Genomic DNA, 20,344 nt, shown 5'->3' with positions numbered 1-20,344 from the left:
CTAAGTCCTATTAGTCTCTTACTTCATTCTCTCATTATCCTTATTCCCAAAATATAGGAAGCCTCTCCGAGGTCCTTCATAGCGAAGCATTTCCCGAGCCAGGACTTAACCTCCTACAGTGTCGGGACGTCGTTTCCTATGAGCAATATGTCATCGACATACAGAACGAGGAAGCTAACTATACTCCCATTGGCTTTGACATATACACATGATTCATCCTCGCTTCGTACAAATCCAACCTCTTTGAGTTTCTCATCGAAGCAAAGATTCCATCTGCGAGACGCTTGCTTAAGTCCATAAATGGACTTCTCAAGCTTACACACTTTATTGGGATGCTTCGGATCAACAAAACCCTCTGGCTGAGCCATGTAAACATCCTCAGCCAACTTTCCATTAAGGAAAGCGGTCTTGACATCCATCTGCCATATCTCATAATCATGAAATGCAGCAATGGCTAGCATCACCCTAATAGACTTTATTTTCGCAACTGGTGAGAAGGTCTCATCATAGTCAACTCCGGGAGTTTGAGTAAAGCCCTTCGCAACCAATCGCGCCTTATATGTGTGTACCTTTCCATCCACTTTGGTCTTCTTCTTGAAGATCCATTTGCACTCAACGGTCTTACGTCCGGGCACATGATCAACCAAATTCCAAACTTGGTTGTCATACATGGATTGGATCTCGCTGTCCATCGCCTCTTTCCATTTTGCAGACTCCGGGCCTGCCATGGCTTCCTTATAGCTATTAGGTTCATCTAGATTTATTAGTGTACCATCACTAATATACGTGTCCCCTTCGGTAGTAATATGAAAACCATAAAACTAGGGTTGAACTCTAACTCTTTCGGAACGTCTAAGAGGTAAGGACTCGTCAATCGGTTCAACCGGAGTTTCCTCCTTGGATTGAACGCCTGCGGTAGAGGTTCCTTCATCAATTGACTCTTGAATCTCTTCAAGCTCGATCTGCCTCCCACTGTCTCCTTGGCTTATGAGTTCTCGCTCTTGGAAAACTCCTCTCCTCGCAACGAAGACAACATTGTCCTTTGGTCTATAGAAGAGATATCCAAAGGATTTCTGCGGGTAGCCGATGAAAATACATTGCTCACTTCGAGGTTTGAGCTTGTCGTGAGTATCTCGTCTTACGAAAGCCTCGCAACCCCAAACCTTGATATGTGCTAACAAGGGAGCTTTCCCTATCCACATCTCGTGAGGTGTTTTGGCAACCTTCTTAGTAGGGACTCGGTTAAGGATATGGGCGGCAGTCTCTAAGGCATACCCCCAGAACGAGATAGGTAGTGAAGCACGACTCATCATAGAGCGGACCATGTCTAACAAGGTTTGATTACGCCTTTCTGCCACACCATTCAACTGCGGTGTCCTAGGTGGCGTCAATTGTGAAACTATTCCACACTCTTTGAGATAGTCGTGGAATTCAAGACTTAGGTACTCTCCTCCTCAATCGGATCGAAGCATCTTGATTTTCCTGTCCAATTGATTCTCCACTTCATTCTTGAACTCTTTGAACTTTTCAAACATTTCTGACTTTTGCTTGATTAAGTAGATATACCCATATCTACTATAGTCATCGGTAAAAGTCACATAGAAGCGGTTCCCATCCTTCGTGGTTGATCTAAAGGGTCCACATACATCGGTATGTATGAGGTCCAATAAACCCTCACCCCTTTCACATGTGCTAGTGAAGGGTGACTTGGTCATCTTTCCAAGTAAACAAGACTCGCATGTGTCATCTTCCCTAAGGTCGAATGACTCCAACACTCCATCTTTTTGGAGTTGGGCTATGCGCTTCTTATTGACATGTCCAAGACGACAATGCCACAAAGATGCTTTATCCATACTATTGGAAGAATCCATGCACAAAACATCATTTCCTAGGTTATCTACAATCATAACAGTTTCATAAATTTCATTACATGGCATTGCTTCAAAATATAAGACACCATTTAGATAAGCATAAATTGAACCATTCTCATTATTAAAAGAAAATCTATATCCTTGTCTAAAAAACCATGAAACGAAATGATGTTTCTTGCCATTTCTGGCGAGTAGCAACAATTATTCAAATCTAAACATAAACCATTACTAAGCACTAAAGAATACACTCTAATCTTGGTCACAGGCGACGATATTTTGTTCCCCATGATTAGATTTATTCTTCCACACTCCATATCCCTATTTCTTCTTAGTCCCTGCAATTTAGAACAAATGTGGTAACCACACCCGGTATCTAGGACCCAAGAAATAGCGTGAGATGAATCATTAGATTTAATTGTATATATACTTGCGAAAGACGGCTTGATCTTTCCTTCCCTGATGGCTTGCAGGTATTCTGGGCAGCTTCTCTTCCAATGCCCTATTTTGTGGCAATGATTGCACTCTGCCTCCTTTGGGTTAGGGTTGGGCTTAGCAGGATCAAATTTGGTCCCACTAGAAGAGGAACCATCTCGGGACTTTCCCTTGCGGTATCTCTTAGACGGAGCCTTCCTCTTCTTACCCCTTCCTTACCCAATTGCCAAAACAGGAGCAGCTGGTGGATTGGGAGTTGGTGCAACAGACTTGTCCTTGAGGTTGCTCTCAGCAACCCTAAGGAGACCTTGGAGCTTACTTAGGGTGACCTCTTCTTTGTTCATGTGGTAGGTCATCCTAAATTGATTGTAACACGGAGGCAAAGAGTGAAGCACCATGTCGATCGCCAAGTCTTCTCCAAAGTCAACATTCAACTTGCGAAGACGATCGACATACCTTTGCATCTTTTGCAGGTGCACGGTTAGAGATTCTCCATGACCCATTTTAGCGGAGATCATGTTAGTAAAGATCTCGTAACGTTCCTGCCTCGCGTTTTGATGGTATCTCCCCGATAAGTCTTGGTGCATTTCATACGGATACATGTTCTCGTAGGAATTTTGGAATTCGGCGTTCATTGTGGCTATCATGATGCAATGAACCTTCGTCGCATCACGTTCATGAGTCTCAAAAGCAGCCATTTCAGCTGGAGTAGCGATTTCTAGATTGATCTTCTCGAGCTTTTCATCGAGGACATACTCCTTGTCCTCGTAGCGAGCAATCATGCGAATGTATCTTATCCATTCGCTAAAGTTTGTTCCATCGAAAGTCACCTTTTGGCAAAGGCTCATCAATGTGAATGAACTAGCAGCAACGTTGTTTGCGTTCGAAATCTACAAATAGAAAGGACAAAGATAGATTGGAATTTGAATCCCTAATTATCACCCAATAAGAAAAATTAGGGCTAGGATCCAACAACAATATTTACATATTAGAAAAGGGATACCGTAATCCAACATGCAAATAATTCGAAGGTAAGTGAATGACGATTCACTAATTCTCCACCATGAAAACCTAACTTTAAGTTCTAAATGTATTGAGAATTCCTAGGTTTCGATGAGATTCATTGAACTTTTCAATGGCATGTTTAAATATCGATATGCCCCTCTCGTTTGTGACTGGGATACCGAGGATCACAAAGTGGGTGTGAATAACCATGCAAATCTACACGATGCCTTCATTGTAACAATCACATATTCGATGTGCCGGTAAACCACACACGCTCCATCGATCTATGATAAACAATGAATCACCCTTTGCCACCTTTGCTTAGAACCAATTAGTGTGCCGGTAAACCACACACGCTCCACTAACTTCTTAGAAAATGTGCAAAGTGTAATTTCATAGGATTGCATCAATTCACTATTCCTAAAGTAACTAGGATTGGGAATTTTTGAAAAACATATAGTTACTTTGTATTTCATATTATACTTTTAATGAGGAGATGAGGTTGCCCTATCCTACCCGTTCGGCTAGCGACCCTCCACCGATCAAGCAAGCGGTGGGTGTGAGTGTACACCCATTAAGCGCCATTTTATAGGCCGCAACCTTATACCCAACTTATAGACTGGCTTCGTGAATGAGGCCTACTAACGGTAAGACTAGCATTTTAATTATACATATATACATATTAATCTTGTAATATTATATTAATATAAGGTTGAATTTTAAACTTGTAAAATTCTAGGGTTTTAAATTTAAATTGTCTAAATTAAACTTTTAATCACAAAACATAAATTTCAAAACTAGAGGACCAGTTTTAAACTTTTCAAAACATAAGGGATCAAATAACAAATAATTCAAATTAACCATTTAATCTCATAATTATCTTTATTTGATTTATTTAAATGTTTCTTGCAAAACAATTTACCAATTTAATTAAAATAATCAATCAATTATCACATAAGGAAATTATTATTCAATTAATTGATAAATATGTTTAATTAAGTCAAGAATAGACTCAAATATATGTTAAAATCGAATTTATATTGACCCATTAAGATAAAGGCAAGTTTCCATAAGATAAACAACAAGAAATCCCGAAACTAGCTCTTTCTGACGCTCGAACTCGCCGAGTACCACAATGGACTCGCCGAGTTGAAGCCTACTCGCCGAGTCCACTATGGAACTCGTTGATTTCATCAGGCAGATGGACAAAATTCAAATTTTGCAATCAACAAACAAGCAACCAATGCATCAATTCAATAGAAACCAATCAAGGCTCTGATACCATTGATGGGTTTGAGCCATAAGAACGTTCCTGTGTGCACATACAAACCCTAATGCTTGGATCTAGGTTTCTCTAATTGAACATGCATTGTATCCAAGACTTTTGAACAATAGATCTAGGTAATTACATAAGAAAACAGATCTAGAAGATTACCTTAAGTTGCTTGCTTGAATCTTCTTATCCTTGGAGCTTAGAGTCACAATTATCACTCCTCTAATGGCTTACAAACACCAACTTAGCAAGAGGATGATTAGAGAGAGAGGGGAGAGGGCAAGAATTCGGCCAGGGTTCTTCCAAAGGCAAGAGTGCCGATTTCCTTGACCCCATGGGTCTATTTATACTTGTGAGGCTCCTAGGGTTTCACCCTTAAACCCTAATTGGATAACTTAGGCCCTAAGCAATCTAATCTCCATATGATAAGCCTTGGACGATTTCTAGGTCTATCCAAAGCCCCTAAAACCGTCCACCCCTTATCCTTAAGGGATTATAGCCCAAAGTACAACTATCATACAATTGACAGTTTATGCCCCTTTATTTAATTAATCTCTTTAAGTCACCAAATTAATTCCTTATTAATTTATGACTTATATTAATCAAATAACAATATTATTAATCCTTATATTATTCTCATAATATATTAATAATATTTCTTCTCTCATTATAAATCATCCTGTCAAGTTGCTATGGTGAAGGCAACCCAAAAGGACCATGCACAATCGGGTCAAATACTTGCCTAATATAGTTGCAGCCTTAGACACTATTACAACACCTACAACCTAATTTCTTGGTTTTGAGCCCTATTTAAGCTCCTTAACTTCCCAAAAGCTTTTCCATTCTTAGCCTCCACCTCTCCAACGTCCTCCCTTGAAAACCTAACCCTATTTTGATCCTTATGAGCGAACGAAGGTGTTTTTAACTGCTTTGGCATGTTCTTGGTGCATCTTGGAGAAGAAGGGGCTCATTGGATAAGTGTTGGTTACACTAGAGCTTGTAGATCCAGACCTTGTTCACCTTGATCTTTCTTTTGGAGGTATAAAGCTTGAATCTTGATGATACATTTGTAAGACCTAGCTAGTTTTGGGTGTTATAAGCTTTTGGTGACTTTAGTGCATAAGGTTTAGATCTTGAAAGGTTATGATCATGTTATGAATAAAGTTGGAAACTTTATCTATCTGAACATCATATTGATTCAGATCTGAAGGTTGGAGACTTGGACTTAATGGATTAAGTTGAAAAAGATGCATTTTTGGGTCCCATTGAAATTTAAAGACTAGATCTTGGTTGTTTGGACCATCCTAGTGGATAAAGTTGGAAACTTTATCCATTATGGAGCTATAACGAAGCATAAAAATGTGATCTTGGTCCTTCTATCCATTCCGTGCAAGAGTTATGATGTCTTAATGGATTAATAAGTTAGGGTTTTAGCTTTTAGACATTTTCTAGCCATAGAAAGTCATAAAGGTGGAAACTCTATGACTTAAGTCGATGTCCTGAGTCTAGATCTGAGCTCCAGACAAAAGGTATTAATGGATAAAGTGCTTAATGGAGGAGCGAGGATAGGCCGCATACGTTGGGCGTACGCTGAGCGTACTCACCAGCCTTGGACCTTGACTTTCATTGACCGTTGACTTTTTGACCAAGTTGTTTATGTTTTTCTGGTTTTATCAGTGATCATGGGAAGGTGAAGGCGAGACTGTACACACTCATCAACAACATTGAGGATTCTGCATTTCTTATATTACTTTGATTTTCTACAAATGTATTTTGGAATAAACGGTTTTCTTAATAATGGAATTATAATTGGGAAATTTTAGTTAATAAAAATGGAAATTTTTGGTTGTGTAAATGGAACGTTACACCTGTGCTGCCTCATATTCAGATTTGGCTGGTCCATCAGATACCTTAAACTCTTTTGGTCCGTGTAAATGATACAACGAACCTCATACAAGTAATATCGCCAAATCTTGAGGGCAAAAACCACTGCCACCAGCTCGAAGACATGAGTGGGATAATTTGCCTCATGCAGTTTTAGCTGTCTCGAAGCATAAGCTATCACACGGACCGTCTGTATCAACACTACACCCAATCCCGAAATCGATGCATCACAATACACCACAAAATCATCCACACCTTTGACAGGGTCAAGATTGGATCCTCATATAACTTGTGCCTCAAAGTGTCAAACGCGCTTGCTACTCAGGCCCCCAACGGAAAGTAGCAGACTTTTTTTTTGTCAATTTAGTCAACGGAACTGTGATCCTGGAGAAGTTCTTGATGAACCTCCATTAACACCCCGCTAAACCCAAGAAGCTTCAAATCTTAGATGGAGACTTAGGGAACTCCCACTGCATTACAACCTCAAATCTTGGTCGGATCAACCAATATCCCCTCTCATTGACAAGGTGACCTAAAGACTGCACCTCGCATAACCAGAACTCACACTTAGAGAACTTGGCATAAAGTATTTCCATCCACAGAGTCTCCAGAACCTCTCATAGATGATCCTCATGTTGCTCCTTGGTATTAGAATAGACCAATATATCATAAGTAAATACAATAACAGACTGATCCGACATCCGTATGCTCACGCGGTTCATGAGATCCATGAAAACGGCTGGGGAATTGGTGAGACCGAAAGGCATCACCACAAACTCGTAATGACCATAACGAGTCTTGAAAGTAGTCTTCTGGATATCCTTTTCTTTGACTCTCATCTGGTGGTAGCCTGAACGCAGATCGATCTTGGAGAACCAAGATACACCCTGCAACTAGTCGAACAAATCATCAATCCTCGGAAGCGGATAATGGTTCTTCACCGTTAGCTTGTTCAACTCCCGATAATCAATGCACATCCTGTGAGAGTCGTCCTTATTCTTCACAAAGAAAATTGGTGCTCCCTAGGGCAAACTACTCGGCTTGATAAACCCCTTGTCTAACAGCTCATGCAGTTGTGTAGACAACTCTTGCATCTCTGATGGTGCTAACCGATAGAGTGCCTTGGCTATCGGTGTCGCACCTGGAACCAGATCTATACGAAAATCCACCTGTCTCTCCAGAGGTAATCCATGCAATTCCTCCGGGAATACATCTGAATACTATTGAACTATCAACACATCCTCGATCACCCTATGTCTCTCCACCCTGGTGTCACACATAAGCCATAAAACCTGAACAACCCTGCTGAAGATATCTCCTAGCTCTCGCAGCTAAATGTTAGGTCCAGTATTGTGTTGCGTCTATTGGGCTCGTTAGGTAGTCCAATGTTTATCTCCGGTATGGGCCTGTCCATCCGTGAGTTTTGTAGGGTTTATTATAAATAGATTCTTGCATGCATCCTAGAACGTAATGATTAGAAATGATTAGATAAGTATTTTCAAGCATATTCATCGTTCTTGTTTTGTAACCCTAGAATCCTCTACAGCGGAAGTTCTTAGTCGAGCTCTGCTGAGGATTGAGTAATTGAATCATTCGACTCATTGTGATCCATACTTGTGTTTTATTTCACTGCTTTTTATGTTCTTTATTTACCTGTTACAAAGATCTAATCGATGAAAAGAGTTTTTATAACTCATCAATTGGTATCAGAGCAGGAGGCTGTGTAATCGATACACATCTTTTCTGTGAAAGAGTTTACGATTAGGGTTATTCCGCATTAACTGATATTTATTGAGCCGTCATTCCATAATTGACGTAACTCAACATTTATTTGTTTTGCCCTAATATTACGTATTACAAGTCTGATCTTTCAAACAGGTTAAACGATCAAGCATGGACGAGTCTCAATCTAATCCTATCAACATCTCAAACAACATAGGTTCAACGATGAAGATTCCTATTCTTTACACCCAAGATTATGAAGTCTGGGCGCATCATTTTGAAGATTATGTCATCGGATATGAAGATAATGGATATCTTATTTGGCAAGCAATCGTGTTTGGACCATTCGCTCACTCAGGAACATCAAAGATCATCAAAACTCAGAAAGAATATAATGATCTGTTAAAAGATGTAAAAGACGTTGCTCAAGACGAAAAGGAAAAGTTTCAGTGCAATATCAAAGCATTGAGACTAATCCGATTCGCTCTTCAATCTGATACATTCAGGTTAGTGAGTTCCTGCGGTACCGCTAAAGAAATCTGGGATAGGTTGCGAGAGCTTTATTCCACAGATGAAGATTTGGAACATTCCATTCAGACGTTGCTTTTATCTGAGTTCGGTGAATTTAAGCAGAATACCGATGAAACTGTTACTCAGACGTTCGATCGCTTCAATCATCTTCTTAGCAAGATGATCAAACATGATATAGAAAGGACGCTGATTGAATAGAAGGTTACCTTTTTGAATGGCCTAAGATCCGAGTGGAGAGCTGTCATGTCCACAGTCAAAGCTCATGAGCAGTTCAAATCTTATTCGCTGGCAAAGCTGGTGGGAATCTTGAAATCTCAAAAAAAGATTGTCATGCAAGATTTTTATGCTATGATGGTGTCTAATCCAAAGAGGTTCATCAAGAAAAGGTTCCCTACCAATAAGAACTGAAATTGGTAGGGAAGCTATAGTTCTAAAAAGGTTAGGGAGGAGCCAAAGACAAAAGAACCAAAGAAAGAGGCGAAGGCTGAAGGAGATTCTGGCGTCAACTGCTACTACTGTGGAGGAAAGAACCATTATGCCAAAGACTGCGTTTTGAAGAAAATGGCAGAAAAGGATGAGGAGAAAGATGAAGAGGCTATGTTGATGAAAAAGCTGGAAGAGATCAATAGGAAGAAAGCTGTTACTAACCCTTCTATGAATGCTCTTATTGTACAGGGTTCGGCAGAGGATGACGAGTTCGGTGGCGTGCAGGTGTGGTCAACCGACTCAGAGGATGATGAAGTCAGGAAGCCATCTCATGGAAAGGCATATATTGCGAGAGGTAACGAAAGCAGTGGGAAGTGTTTGATGGTGACTGATGTATCTCACATGAGGGGATACAATACAGACGGTGGGAATGAGGACACCAAGGAGCGAGAGGACTTATGCTTCACAACAAAACCTCTCAGTGTGCAGATCAATGAGCTTGATGAATTGATCAAGAAGGTACAATCTCTTTTTATTTCATTTAAAGTCCCACAGAAATCATATGAAAGAGAATTAAATAGCTTAAATTCAAGAATCTCAAATCCGGATAGTTGTTTAACTCAAACACGGGTCACCAATTCTAACCTAATTGACCAAATAAGCAGGGTGTCATCCAAGAGTGAGGAACGAAGGATGTGGATAGAGCTGATTAAGTCTAAGGACGGAAACATTTATTTACAAAGAGAAAATTTAAAACTTTTGAAACAGAGAAATGTTTTTTGTTTAATTGCTAAACGTCTTTATACTAACATCACTCAACTGCATCTAAATTGTGAAATAGGGCATAAAATTCATCGTATGATTTTACCCTTCCTTGAGTTTAAGGAGGATGAAATCGATGCTGAAGCATATAACTGCGAAAGTGTTGTATCGTCTGATGATGTGAATCCCACCTATAATTTATGGTCTGGACAAAATCGAATCTTTTATAAAGTCCAAGGACCATAAGGACATGCTGAAAAACCTTTTGGATGAAAACGATAAACTGAAACTAAGGACCGAAACCATACAAAAATTTGACTCATTGAATGCCAACTTGATCTCAGAAAATAAAATTGATGTTGAAAACGCGACTGAGCTTAATGAGGATGATGATATGAGCGTAATTTCTGTAGAGGATGAAGTCGACTGTTCTGAGTTTGTCAAGAGCGAACCCGAAAACCACAAAAATCTTATTTCTGAAAATTTTGTGGAGTTTGCTCGATTGTCCCAAAATAAGTCCCCGATTCTAGAAGAAAAGGTTGTTGTGTACCAAAAGGTGAGAACAACACCAAATCAGGTATATAAGGTCACAGGAGTAACCGAACATCAAACAGCCGAACTCACTGCCATAGTGAACGAAGATAATGCAGATGGCTGTGATGAGTTTTTCTGGTCTGCTCCTATAGATAATGCCGACGAAACTGTTGGTCAGTCAGAACGGACATCCTGGAAAACCAAAGGCAGATATGTGCCAGAGCCACTAAACAAGCCTGACAACTTCGATGTGCCAAGCACTAGTGGTACAAAAGAAGTTCCTGTAGAAGAAGTCACTTCCACAAATGAAACATCATCAGTGAAAAGTGAACCAGCTGACAAGAAGCAGAAGCAAAAGGCTAACATTCACAAACAGCCAAAACGAGTGAAGGATCAAAAGCAGCAAATGAATCTGAGATACAAAAAGAATCTCTCAGAGCGAAAGCAGTTTTGGCGATCTCAAAACGCCCATTTCTCTTATCATAACAAAAATTCAAAGTCAGAGAAAAGTGCTGTCAGGCCGCAAGAGGGCAACAACAACTGAAAGGACAAGTTCGGTTCAGAGTGCACCAGCAACCGAAAGCATAGGTTCGGTTCCGAAAGCAAAAGCTACCAAAGTTCAAGGTTCGGTCCCTCTAATGATAAAAAACAAAAGGGTCACTTAGAACCTCACGTCAGGAAACATTCTCAGTCCAAATTCTCTCATTCTAATACTTATCATTCTAAACCTAATTCTGTTCCTGCTCAAAGTTCAAATTCTTCAAAGGATTTGAAAGGAAAATCGAAGGTTTCCACAGTCAAGAATGACCGAAAGCAGTCCAAGGCCCAAACGCCAAAACCTGAAACCAAAACGACTGTAACTAAACAACATTAATAAAAAGAACATATCTTGTTGATGTTTCTCTTACTATTCCTGTTCTCGTGAAAGGCTCACGTGGACCCAAGAAACTTTGGGTTCCTAAATCTGCTTAATTTTTGCAGGTTATTAGTGACGAGCAGTTCGACGAAGAATGGTATATTGACAGTGGTTGCTCACGTCACATGACAGGAAGGAAGGAAGAGCTAAGGGAATTTCGATCTCTTCAGAATGGTGGGAATGTCAAGTTCGGGAACAACTCATATGGAACGATAAAGGGATATGGGATGATAACCAATGGAGATTTCACTATAAGAAAGGTGGCGAACGTTGAAGGGCTACAACATAACCTCATCAGTGTATCTCAGCTTGTTAGAGGTACCAATCTTAAAGTTTCATTTGACGATGAGGTTTCGGAAATCATAGAGAAGAAAACAAAAAGGGTGATTCTCAAATCAGAACACAAAGGCGAAATGTTTCCTCTCAATCTCAAACCTATCAAAGGAAATCCAGCTATCTGTCTGTTATCCAAAGCTCATTCTGATGAAAACTGGTTGTGGCACCGAAGGCTCTTCCATCTCAACTTCAAGGATATCAACAGGCTTGTCACTGGAGGTCATGTTCGGGGTCTTCCATTGCTCAAGTTTGATCGAGAACATTTGTGTGCTGCATGTGAAATGGGGAAGCAGAGTCGTCAAAGTCACCCATCCATTATAAACACTAAAGTTGTCGAACCACTTGAGTTACTTCACATTGACTTATGTGGTCCATCATCTATCGAAAGCATTGGCGGTAGCAAGTATATTCTTGTTATTGTTGATGACTTTTCATGTTTTACATGGGTGTTCTTTCTGAAGCACAAATCTGAGGCCACTCTCAAGCTAAAGATGTTTATTAAGCAAGTTGAAGTGCAACTGAGAAAAGTCGTTCGCAACATCAGGAGCGACAATGGACTGGAGTTCAAAAACAAAGAATTTGAAGACTTTTTGGCAGAAAAAGAAACCAGGCACAACTTCTCAGCCCCCTACACCCCTCAACAGAACGGTATTGCCGAAAGACGAAACCAGTCCTTGTGTGAGGCGGCCCGAACGATGCTAAGTTTCGCTTCTCTACCCTTATATTTCTGGGCTGATGCTATTGCTGCAGCATGTTTTACGCAAAACATGTCCTATCTCAACAAGCGTTTTTCTCTTACTCCTTATGAGATCATCAACAACCGGAAGCCGAACGTTAAATTCTTCCATGTATTTGGCTCACGATGCTTCCTCTTCAACTCTAAAGAACATCGTAACAAGTTCGACGTTAAAGCTGATGAAGGAATTTTTCTGGGATACTCACTCACTTTAAAAGCATACCGGGTTTTAAATAAGCGTTCGAGGAAGATCGAAGAAACGTATTATGTGACTTTCGACGAGAACTACGTCAAAAAGCTAAAGGCCACTGAAGAAGCAATTGGAGAGATCTTCACTCAAACAGGTCAAGTCACGGCCTCGATTGCTAATTTGTTTGAACAGTTTGTAGAACTATTCGATGAACCAGAGAAATCTACTCTCTCGGAAGCCAAGGCAGCAGACAACAGAGTCCACCATCTGAAGCAAATCGTTGAAGATGCCGCCAAACAAATGGGTGAAGGAGAACATGTTCCAAACGAACCTCCAAAGCATGGTGCTTCAATTGAGGGGGAGAATCCACTTTCTTCAAAACAATCGAGCTCACAAATTGAGGGGGAGATTTCCATTCCAGTTCCACCTGAAAGCTCAACACCACCCGAAAGTCCTGTAGCACCAGAAAGTCCAGCTACACCTGAAAGCTCATCAGTCGAGGGGGAGAATGCTGATGTGTTTTACGACGATGATATCCAATCTGAATTAGAAGAAATGGTGAATGCTGAATTGGATCCATCCTATGATCCAAATTACCCTCCTCTTGTTAAGTTGACCAGAGATCATCCTGTTTCACAGGTAGTGGGTAATGTCTCTGAAAAGGTCCTGACCCGATCTCAACTGAAGGCAAAGCAAACTTCTCTATTCTCCAAAGTAGAGTCCTGTGTGTATAATTCTTTCATCTCAAAAGTTGAACCAAAGACAGTTAATACTGCTCTTGATCACTCTGATTGGGTTCAAGCTATGCAAGACGAACTCAACGAGTTCGAAAGAAACAAGGGTTGGCGCCTCATTCCAACTCCTAAAGACGCCTCAGTTGTTGGTATCAAATGGGTATTCAGAAATAAAATGGACAAGGAAGGCAATGTGATTCGAAACAAAGCTCGTCTCGTGGTGAAAGGATACTGCCAGGAGGAAGAAATCGACTATGAGGAAACTTTTACTCCGGTAGCGAGGCTGGAATCTGTTCGAATATTTCTGGCCTATGCTGCACATAAGAACTTTGAGGTCTACCAAATGGACGTGAAATGTGCCTTTCTGAATGGAGAACTTGAAGAAACCGTTTATGTGGAGCAACCTCCTGGGTTTGTCAATGAAAAGTACCCCAATCACTGCTATATTCTGGACAAAGCGGTTTACGGTCTGAAACAAGCACCTAGGGCATGGTATGAAACGCTAACCAAGTTTTTAAAGATGTCAAAATTCAAACAAGGATCGGTTGACCCAACCTTCTTTCGTAAGAAGGAAGGTAACCACCTTATGATTGTTCAAATCTATGTCGATGATATCATCTTTGGCTCAACGAATCCTAGCTTAACAGCTGAATTCAGAAAGCTGATGGAGACTAAATTTGAAATGAGCTCAATGGGTCCGATTAACTTTTTCCTTGGTTTAAATATTAGACAGGGACCCGCAAACATCTTTATCAACCAGGAAGCTTACACCAAGACTCTTCTTGCTAAATTTGGCATGATGGGAGACTCAAAAGTTAAAGTTCCAATGGCATTCGACACTAAGCTTACACCATCCTTGGAGAAATCGGCAGTCGATATTACGTTATATCGTCAGATGATTGGTTCTTTAATGTACCTTACTGCTAGCAGGCCTGATATAATGTTTTCTGTTTGTTACTGTGCTAGATTTCAGGCAAATCCTCATGAACCCCATATGCTTGCAGTGAAGAACATACTCAGGTATCTGAAACGAACCACCTCTCTCGGTTTATGGTATCCATCAAACTCAGGTTTCTTCGTTCAAGCCTACTCAGATGCAGACCTTGGAGGTTGTGGTTTAGACAGGAAAAGCACCACTGGAGGCTGCCAATTCCTAGACGGGAAGTTGGTTAGTGATAGCTTATTTTATTTCCTTATTTTATTAGTTTATTTTTAGATTTTTAGATCTTTTTATCATTAATGCATTGTAATTTATTTATTTTTCTTTATTATGGATCATACCGGGTGCTTGTTATGTTGCATGAGATATTTTGTAGGTTTTTCGGTGCTTGTTGCGGTTGCGGGTTGATTGGAGACGGGCTTAGTGGGCTCCCGAGGCATTATTGGGCTTGGCGGAATCAAAGAGGAAGAATTGGGCTTTGAAAGTTATTGGCTTGGATCATTTGGGCTTGTGAAGATAGATCATAAAATTCAAATTTTGGGCTTGGAGCATCCATTTGGTGGCTAAATGATGATTGGTGCATTTCAAATTACATGGACAAGGAGGGGTACCAAAGGAATCTTTGGTAGTGGAAGGGTGGAGTGGCTTGGTGGACCAATAGTATTACAACAACATTTGCGCGGGTGGAATTTTCGTCGTGCGGGTACCCGCGCAACTGCCCAGTTTGGGCATTTTGGTCATTTGGCTCACCATAACTCTTGGGGATCATATCTAGAAGATCATTCACGATTTTCCACCATTGGAGACCTGGAAGAGGCGATTTTGGGAGCTAGAAATCATTTCCTTTCATCTTTCCAAATCTTAGGTAGTTTCTTTATGCAATTAGATTATTGTTCTTGTTACTTTGTTGCCATGAGTGGCTAATACTCTTATTTGGTTGACTTTGGTTGAAAACCAATGAATGTTTGTGGGTTTTGAAGGATTTATGTTGATTATCAATTTATTCCATGTTTATGATTCTAGTTTGCAATTCTTATGCTTATTTGATGCTTTGATCATGAGCTTAGTATTTCATTGAGCAATAGTTGATTTATTTCATTGATTTTGCATTAGATCATTGAATTTATCTAGAACAAAGGCTTTATGATGGTAGAAATCATCTCTAGCTTATGAATCATATCTCCTTTATGGATGTGTAAGCATTTGACATCCTCTAGGAATTGGGGATTCCTTCATTCTTAAGGCTAATTGATTTCTTGGGATTAATTGCTTCAATTGACCCTTGATCTTAATTAAGAAGGTGTGTTGTGGGCTTCCCCAACCTCCATACTACCTATGAGGAATCTTGGCATATCATGCTTCATGATTGCTATAACCAATTTGGGATGAAGGATAAGCTTTGTATTAGATCCTAATGATAAACACACAAATGTTCATTGTGTTGAATTGCCTTAGTTAACCAATTATTTCCAACCTTTGAGCATCTCATCAACTTGCTTAATTGCAAGGTTTTTAGTTATTCAAATATTTTAGTTTTCAAGTAATAAAAAACCCCCCTTTTAGTTTAATTGTAGTTAATTAGTTTAATTTCACTAGTTCTATTGAATTGCATTGGTGATTGAATACAACCATTTCCCCGAGGATCGATACCCCTTTTTACCATTATATTACATTTATTTAGCAATCAAAGGGTGAAATTTTCTTGGTGGGCTTGACATTCCATCAAGTTTTGGCGCCGTTGCCGGGGAAATTGGTTATTGTTATTTGATTATTTATGCCTAGGTCTACAAGAACCGGTGAACTACTCTACAATCCGGAAATTGAAAGAGAAGCAAAAAGGTTGAAAAAGTTAGCCAAACAAGCAAAGCAACAACAACTAGTTCAAGCTTCTTCCTCTTCTCCACTAATCAACATAGAAGATCAAATTCATACTTCAAGTGATACCGACACCGAGCCGAATTCTCCAATTGTTGGTCATTCCTTTGAAGACATTCCGTTTGAAAACCACATAGCCATGAATCACACTCCACCTCACAATCCCAACCCAAACCCAATCAATCAAGATGCCAATACCCCACCCCATCAACCAAGACAACAACCATAAGAACCTCTCATTGATATGCCACCTTGGAATCAAGCCCCTCCTCAAAACCAACCCAATTATCAACCACCACCACAACTACAAAACCAAAACTTCCACCAAAACAACCAACCTCAAAACAATGCTTTTCAAGTTCAACAAGTACATTACCCAAATCAACCCAATTACCAACACCCTCCAATGTACCAAAACCCAATGTACCCACAACAACAACCTCCTTACAACCAATACCCTAACTACCAACCTTATCCACCACCAATCTACAATCCCCAACAATACCCATATCCACCTTACCAACAACATCCCAATTACTTGCAACAATATCCCAATAACCCCAATCCACCCAATCCTCCTCAAGAGTTGACACTTAGACAAATGATGGAAACGGATGTTACTCACACACCTCTTGCTATTGTTTATCCCGCAAACCGCCGAGGGATTGAATTGAAGTCAAGTTTCATCCATCAACTTACCAAGTTCCATGGTTTGGATAGAGAAGACCCTCAAAAGCATTTGAAGTCCTTTCATATGATATGTGTTAGCATGTTGCCTGACAATGTGACATTGGATGATTTCAAGTTAACTGCATTCCCGCTCACCTTGGAAGACAAAGCTAGAGAGTGGTTATTCAACTTACCACTGGGATCTATTCACACATGGGAAGAGTTACTCAAGGCCTTAAATAGAAAATTCTATCCCACCTCCCGAATTTCAAGTCAAAGAAGTGACATTTTGGGGATTCGTCAAGGGGAAAATGAAACATTTCATGATTTTTGGGAGCGCTTCAATAATTTGTGTGCAAGTTGTCCTCAACACAATATACCCGAACAACTACTTCTTCAACAATTTTATGAGGGTATGAATGAAAACGATCGGAGGATGATTGATGCTTCAAGTGGTGGTGACATCTTCAACAAAACCCCTCACGAGATCCGATTACTTTTTGGTACCATTTCTCAAAATCAAAGGAATTTTGGGACTCGAAATGACATGAAGAGAAATTCTACACAAGTGGTTGGTGAAGTTAGCAACACTCAACACTTGGAATCAAAGCTCTTGGATTTGACTAATGTGCTAAGTCAAATGGTGGTGGGAAGTGGTCAACAATTGATGGTGTGTGGTATTTGTGCAATGACGGGCCATTATACGGATAAGTTTCCCACACTTGGAAGTGAACCGGAAGATGTGAATAATGGGAGGATATCAAGGTCAACCAAGACCCACGGGATTTCAAAACAATTTCAACCCAACTTGGAGGAATAACCAAAACAACCCTTATCCACCAAAGCAAAATCCACCAAATCTTTTGATGAGACCCCAACATCCACAATACCAATCCCAAAAACCTCCATATCCACAAAATTCTTATAACCCTCCAAATTACCGACACCCTCCACAACAAGGTCAATCAAGTGGTAACCATCAAATGAGCCTTCAAGAACTTGTCACTTCTCTTGCTCAAAGCCAAACCCAATTTCAACAAGAGACCAAGAACACTTTCTCAAACATTCAAGCACAAATCAGAGACTTGGCCACCGCTATCAACAAGATAGAACAAAGGGGTAGACTTCCATCTCAAACCGAGAAGAACACCAATGTGAGTGCAATAACTTTGAGAAGTGGCAAAACACTTGGAGAAAGCAACCCTAAAAGAGTTTCAAGAGAAGAAGAAGATGAGGTTATTGTTGTTGAGCCTTCGAAGGTTGAAGCTACTCAAAAGGAACCGGTTGTGCCAAACGTTGATCAACCCGACTCTTCCAACAAACCCATCAAACCATTGGTCATACCACCTCCCTTCCCTTCCCGGTTAGCCTTTTCCAAGAAGATAGAGGAAGAAAATGAATTATTTGAAACTTTTCGCAAGGTCCAAATCAACATTCCACTATTGAATGCTATTAAGCAAATTCCAAGTTATGCAAAATTTCTCAAGGATTTATGCACCAAGAAGAGAAAATTCAAGGCAAATGAAAAGATTCAAGTCAATGCAAATGTGTTTGCGGTTATCCAAAAGAAGTTACCTCCCAAATGCAAGGATCCGGAAATATTTGCTATCCCTTGTACCATTGGTGATTTGCATGTCGAAAGTGCTATGTTAGATCTTGGAGCCTCGATCAATGTGATGCCATATTCGGTTTTTCAATCTCTCAATGTTGGACCTTTGGAAGAAACGGGAGTCATCATTCAATTAGCAGACAAGTCAAGTGTGTCTCTAAGAGGAGTGATTGAGGATGTGTTAGTACAAGTTAATCAACTTGTTTTTCCAGCGGATTTTTATGTCATTGATCTTGAAGAGAAGACTCCTTCCAAATCATCTACGATCCTCCTTGGAAGACCTTTCATGCATACCGCTCACACAATCATTGATGTCCATAAAGGAAAGATAACTATGGAGTTTGATGGAGAAACCATTCAATTCAACATCTTTAAAGGAATGAGGTAACCTAGTAACATTTCTCCATTGTATCGGGTTGATGTGATTGAGCCAATAAACAGGATAAGCCCTAATGTATGCACAGACAAGATAATCATGGAAGATGATTGTAATCCTAAGAGGGAACCTCAAAGAAGATTGGATCCTCCAATGATGGAAGTGGTCAAGAAGAAGATAATTAAAAGGTTCAAAAGGTTCAAAAGGTGCAAAGAGAACAAAAAGGCATTTCATGACAAGCACATAACCCAAAAACACTTTATTCCGGGTCAAGAAGTTCTTCTTTATCATTCACGCTTAAAGCTATTCCCGGGAAAATTGCGATCTCGATGGCATGGACCTTTTATTGTTATAAAAGTGTTTGATCCTAGTGTGGTTGAAATCAAGAGTTTGGAAAAAAACCAAATCTTCAAAGTGAATGGGCACCATTTGAAAATATTTTATGAAGGCTTTGACACGGGAGAATTCGACAACGTAACAATGGAAACACCGATTTACGAAAGTTGATGGACGCGGGGCTATGTCTTGGAAAAGACGTTAAATAAATGCATTGTGAATAAATAATATCCGCTTGAAGTTTTGGGTGTTTCTAAACTTAAAGTTGGCCTAAAAATAAGCATATAGAAGTCTTCTAGTGATTTTGGTGAAGTTTGAAAAATTCCAAAAATTTGACTTTTGCGCGGGTGCCCGCGCAGACTTTGCGCGACCGACTCCAGCCGCGCAGGTCCCGAGTTCCAAATTACACCAACATGGGGTGCTCTCTGATTGTTGCGCGCGGGTGCCCGCGCAGCCGTTGCGCGACTGACCCCCAACCGCGCAGATTCCGAGTTCCAAATTACCCCAACATGGGATGTATTCTGACATGTGCGCGCGGCTGCCCCCCACCCGCGCAAAGTTTGCGAGGGTACCCGCGCAAATATGTCATTTCATAAGAAAATTTCGAGCCATTTCATATGCGTCCTTTGCGCGACCAAGCTTTCATCCATGTGTATTTAGGCGGCCAAGAACTCCATCCAAGCATCATTATGCGACCCATGTGTTGCTTCCATACCGTCCTCGCGGGCCTCCTCCACCTTGATCCCAGTATGATCCTTCCTTACTCTCATCCTAAGCATTGAGGACAATGCTTAATTTTAAGCTTGGGGTGAGGTAATCTAATCTTTTATTTTTATTGCATTTAGGTTGTATATAGTTGCATCTAGACTAAGTCATTTAGGGCATTCATAAAAATTGCATTAAAAAATTGCATATTTTGTTTCTTTCTTTTCTAATTTTCATACTTTTTAGATGCATTCTAGGTTAGGTTCATGCATTTTTGTTCTCTCTTGTCTTCTCATCCCTACAGGTACCATAGCGCCGAGTCATAAGTATTGAGTCATAGATTGGTCCCGGGTCTTGATATGGAATTCCTTGTATTTGATGAATGGGACACGTTTTGAGCCTCATAGACCACTTTGAGACTGCTTGTGTGGGGGTCAGATGCAGGTAGCTTGATTGGGTCTAGGTGCGGAGGGATGTGGTTG

General features: G+C 40.3%; 1 protein-coding gene across 1 annotated transcript; it reads left to right on the top strand.

Moving 5' to 3' along the window:
* Positions 1 to 17,702: 17,702 nt before the first annotated feature.
* On the top strand, positions 17,703 to 19,328 carry LOC145095366 (uncharacterized). The gene is made up of 2 exons (XM_079033260.1): positions 17,703 to 18,829; positions 18,887 to 19,328. Exons 1-2 carry the CDS (start codon positions 17,703 to 17,705, stop codon positions 19,326 to 19,328), a joined length of 1,569 nt encoding a protein of 522 aa, XP_078889386.1.
* Positions 19,329 to 20,344: the final 1,016 nt, after the last annotated feature.

The sequence above is a fragment of the Lactuca serriola genome, chromosome 3, assembly GCF_051521515.1.
Source record: "Lactuca serriola cultivar US96UC23 chromosome 3, Lser_US96UC23_V15, whole genome shotgun sequence".
In the NCBI taxonomy this organism is placed as follows: domain Eukaryota; kingdom Viridiplantae; phylum Streptophyta; class Magnoliopsida; order Asterales; family Asteraceae; genus Lactuca; species Lactuca serriola.
The sequence above is the reverse complement of the archived record's forward strand: the minus strand, read 5'-3'. Positions and strand labels throughout refer to the sequence as shown.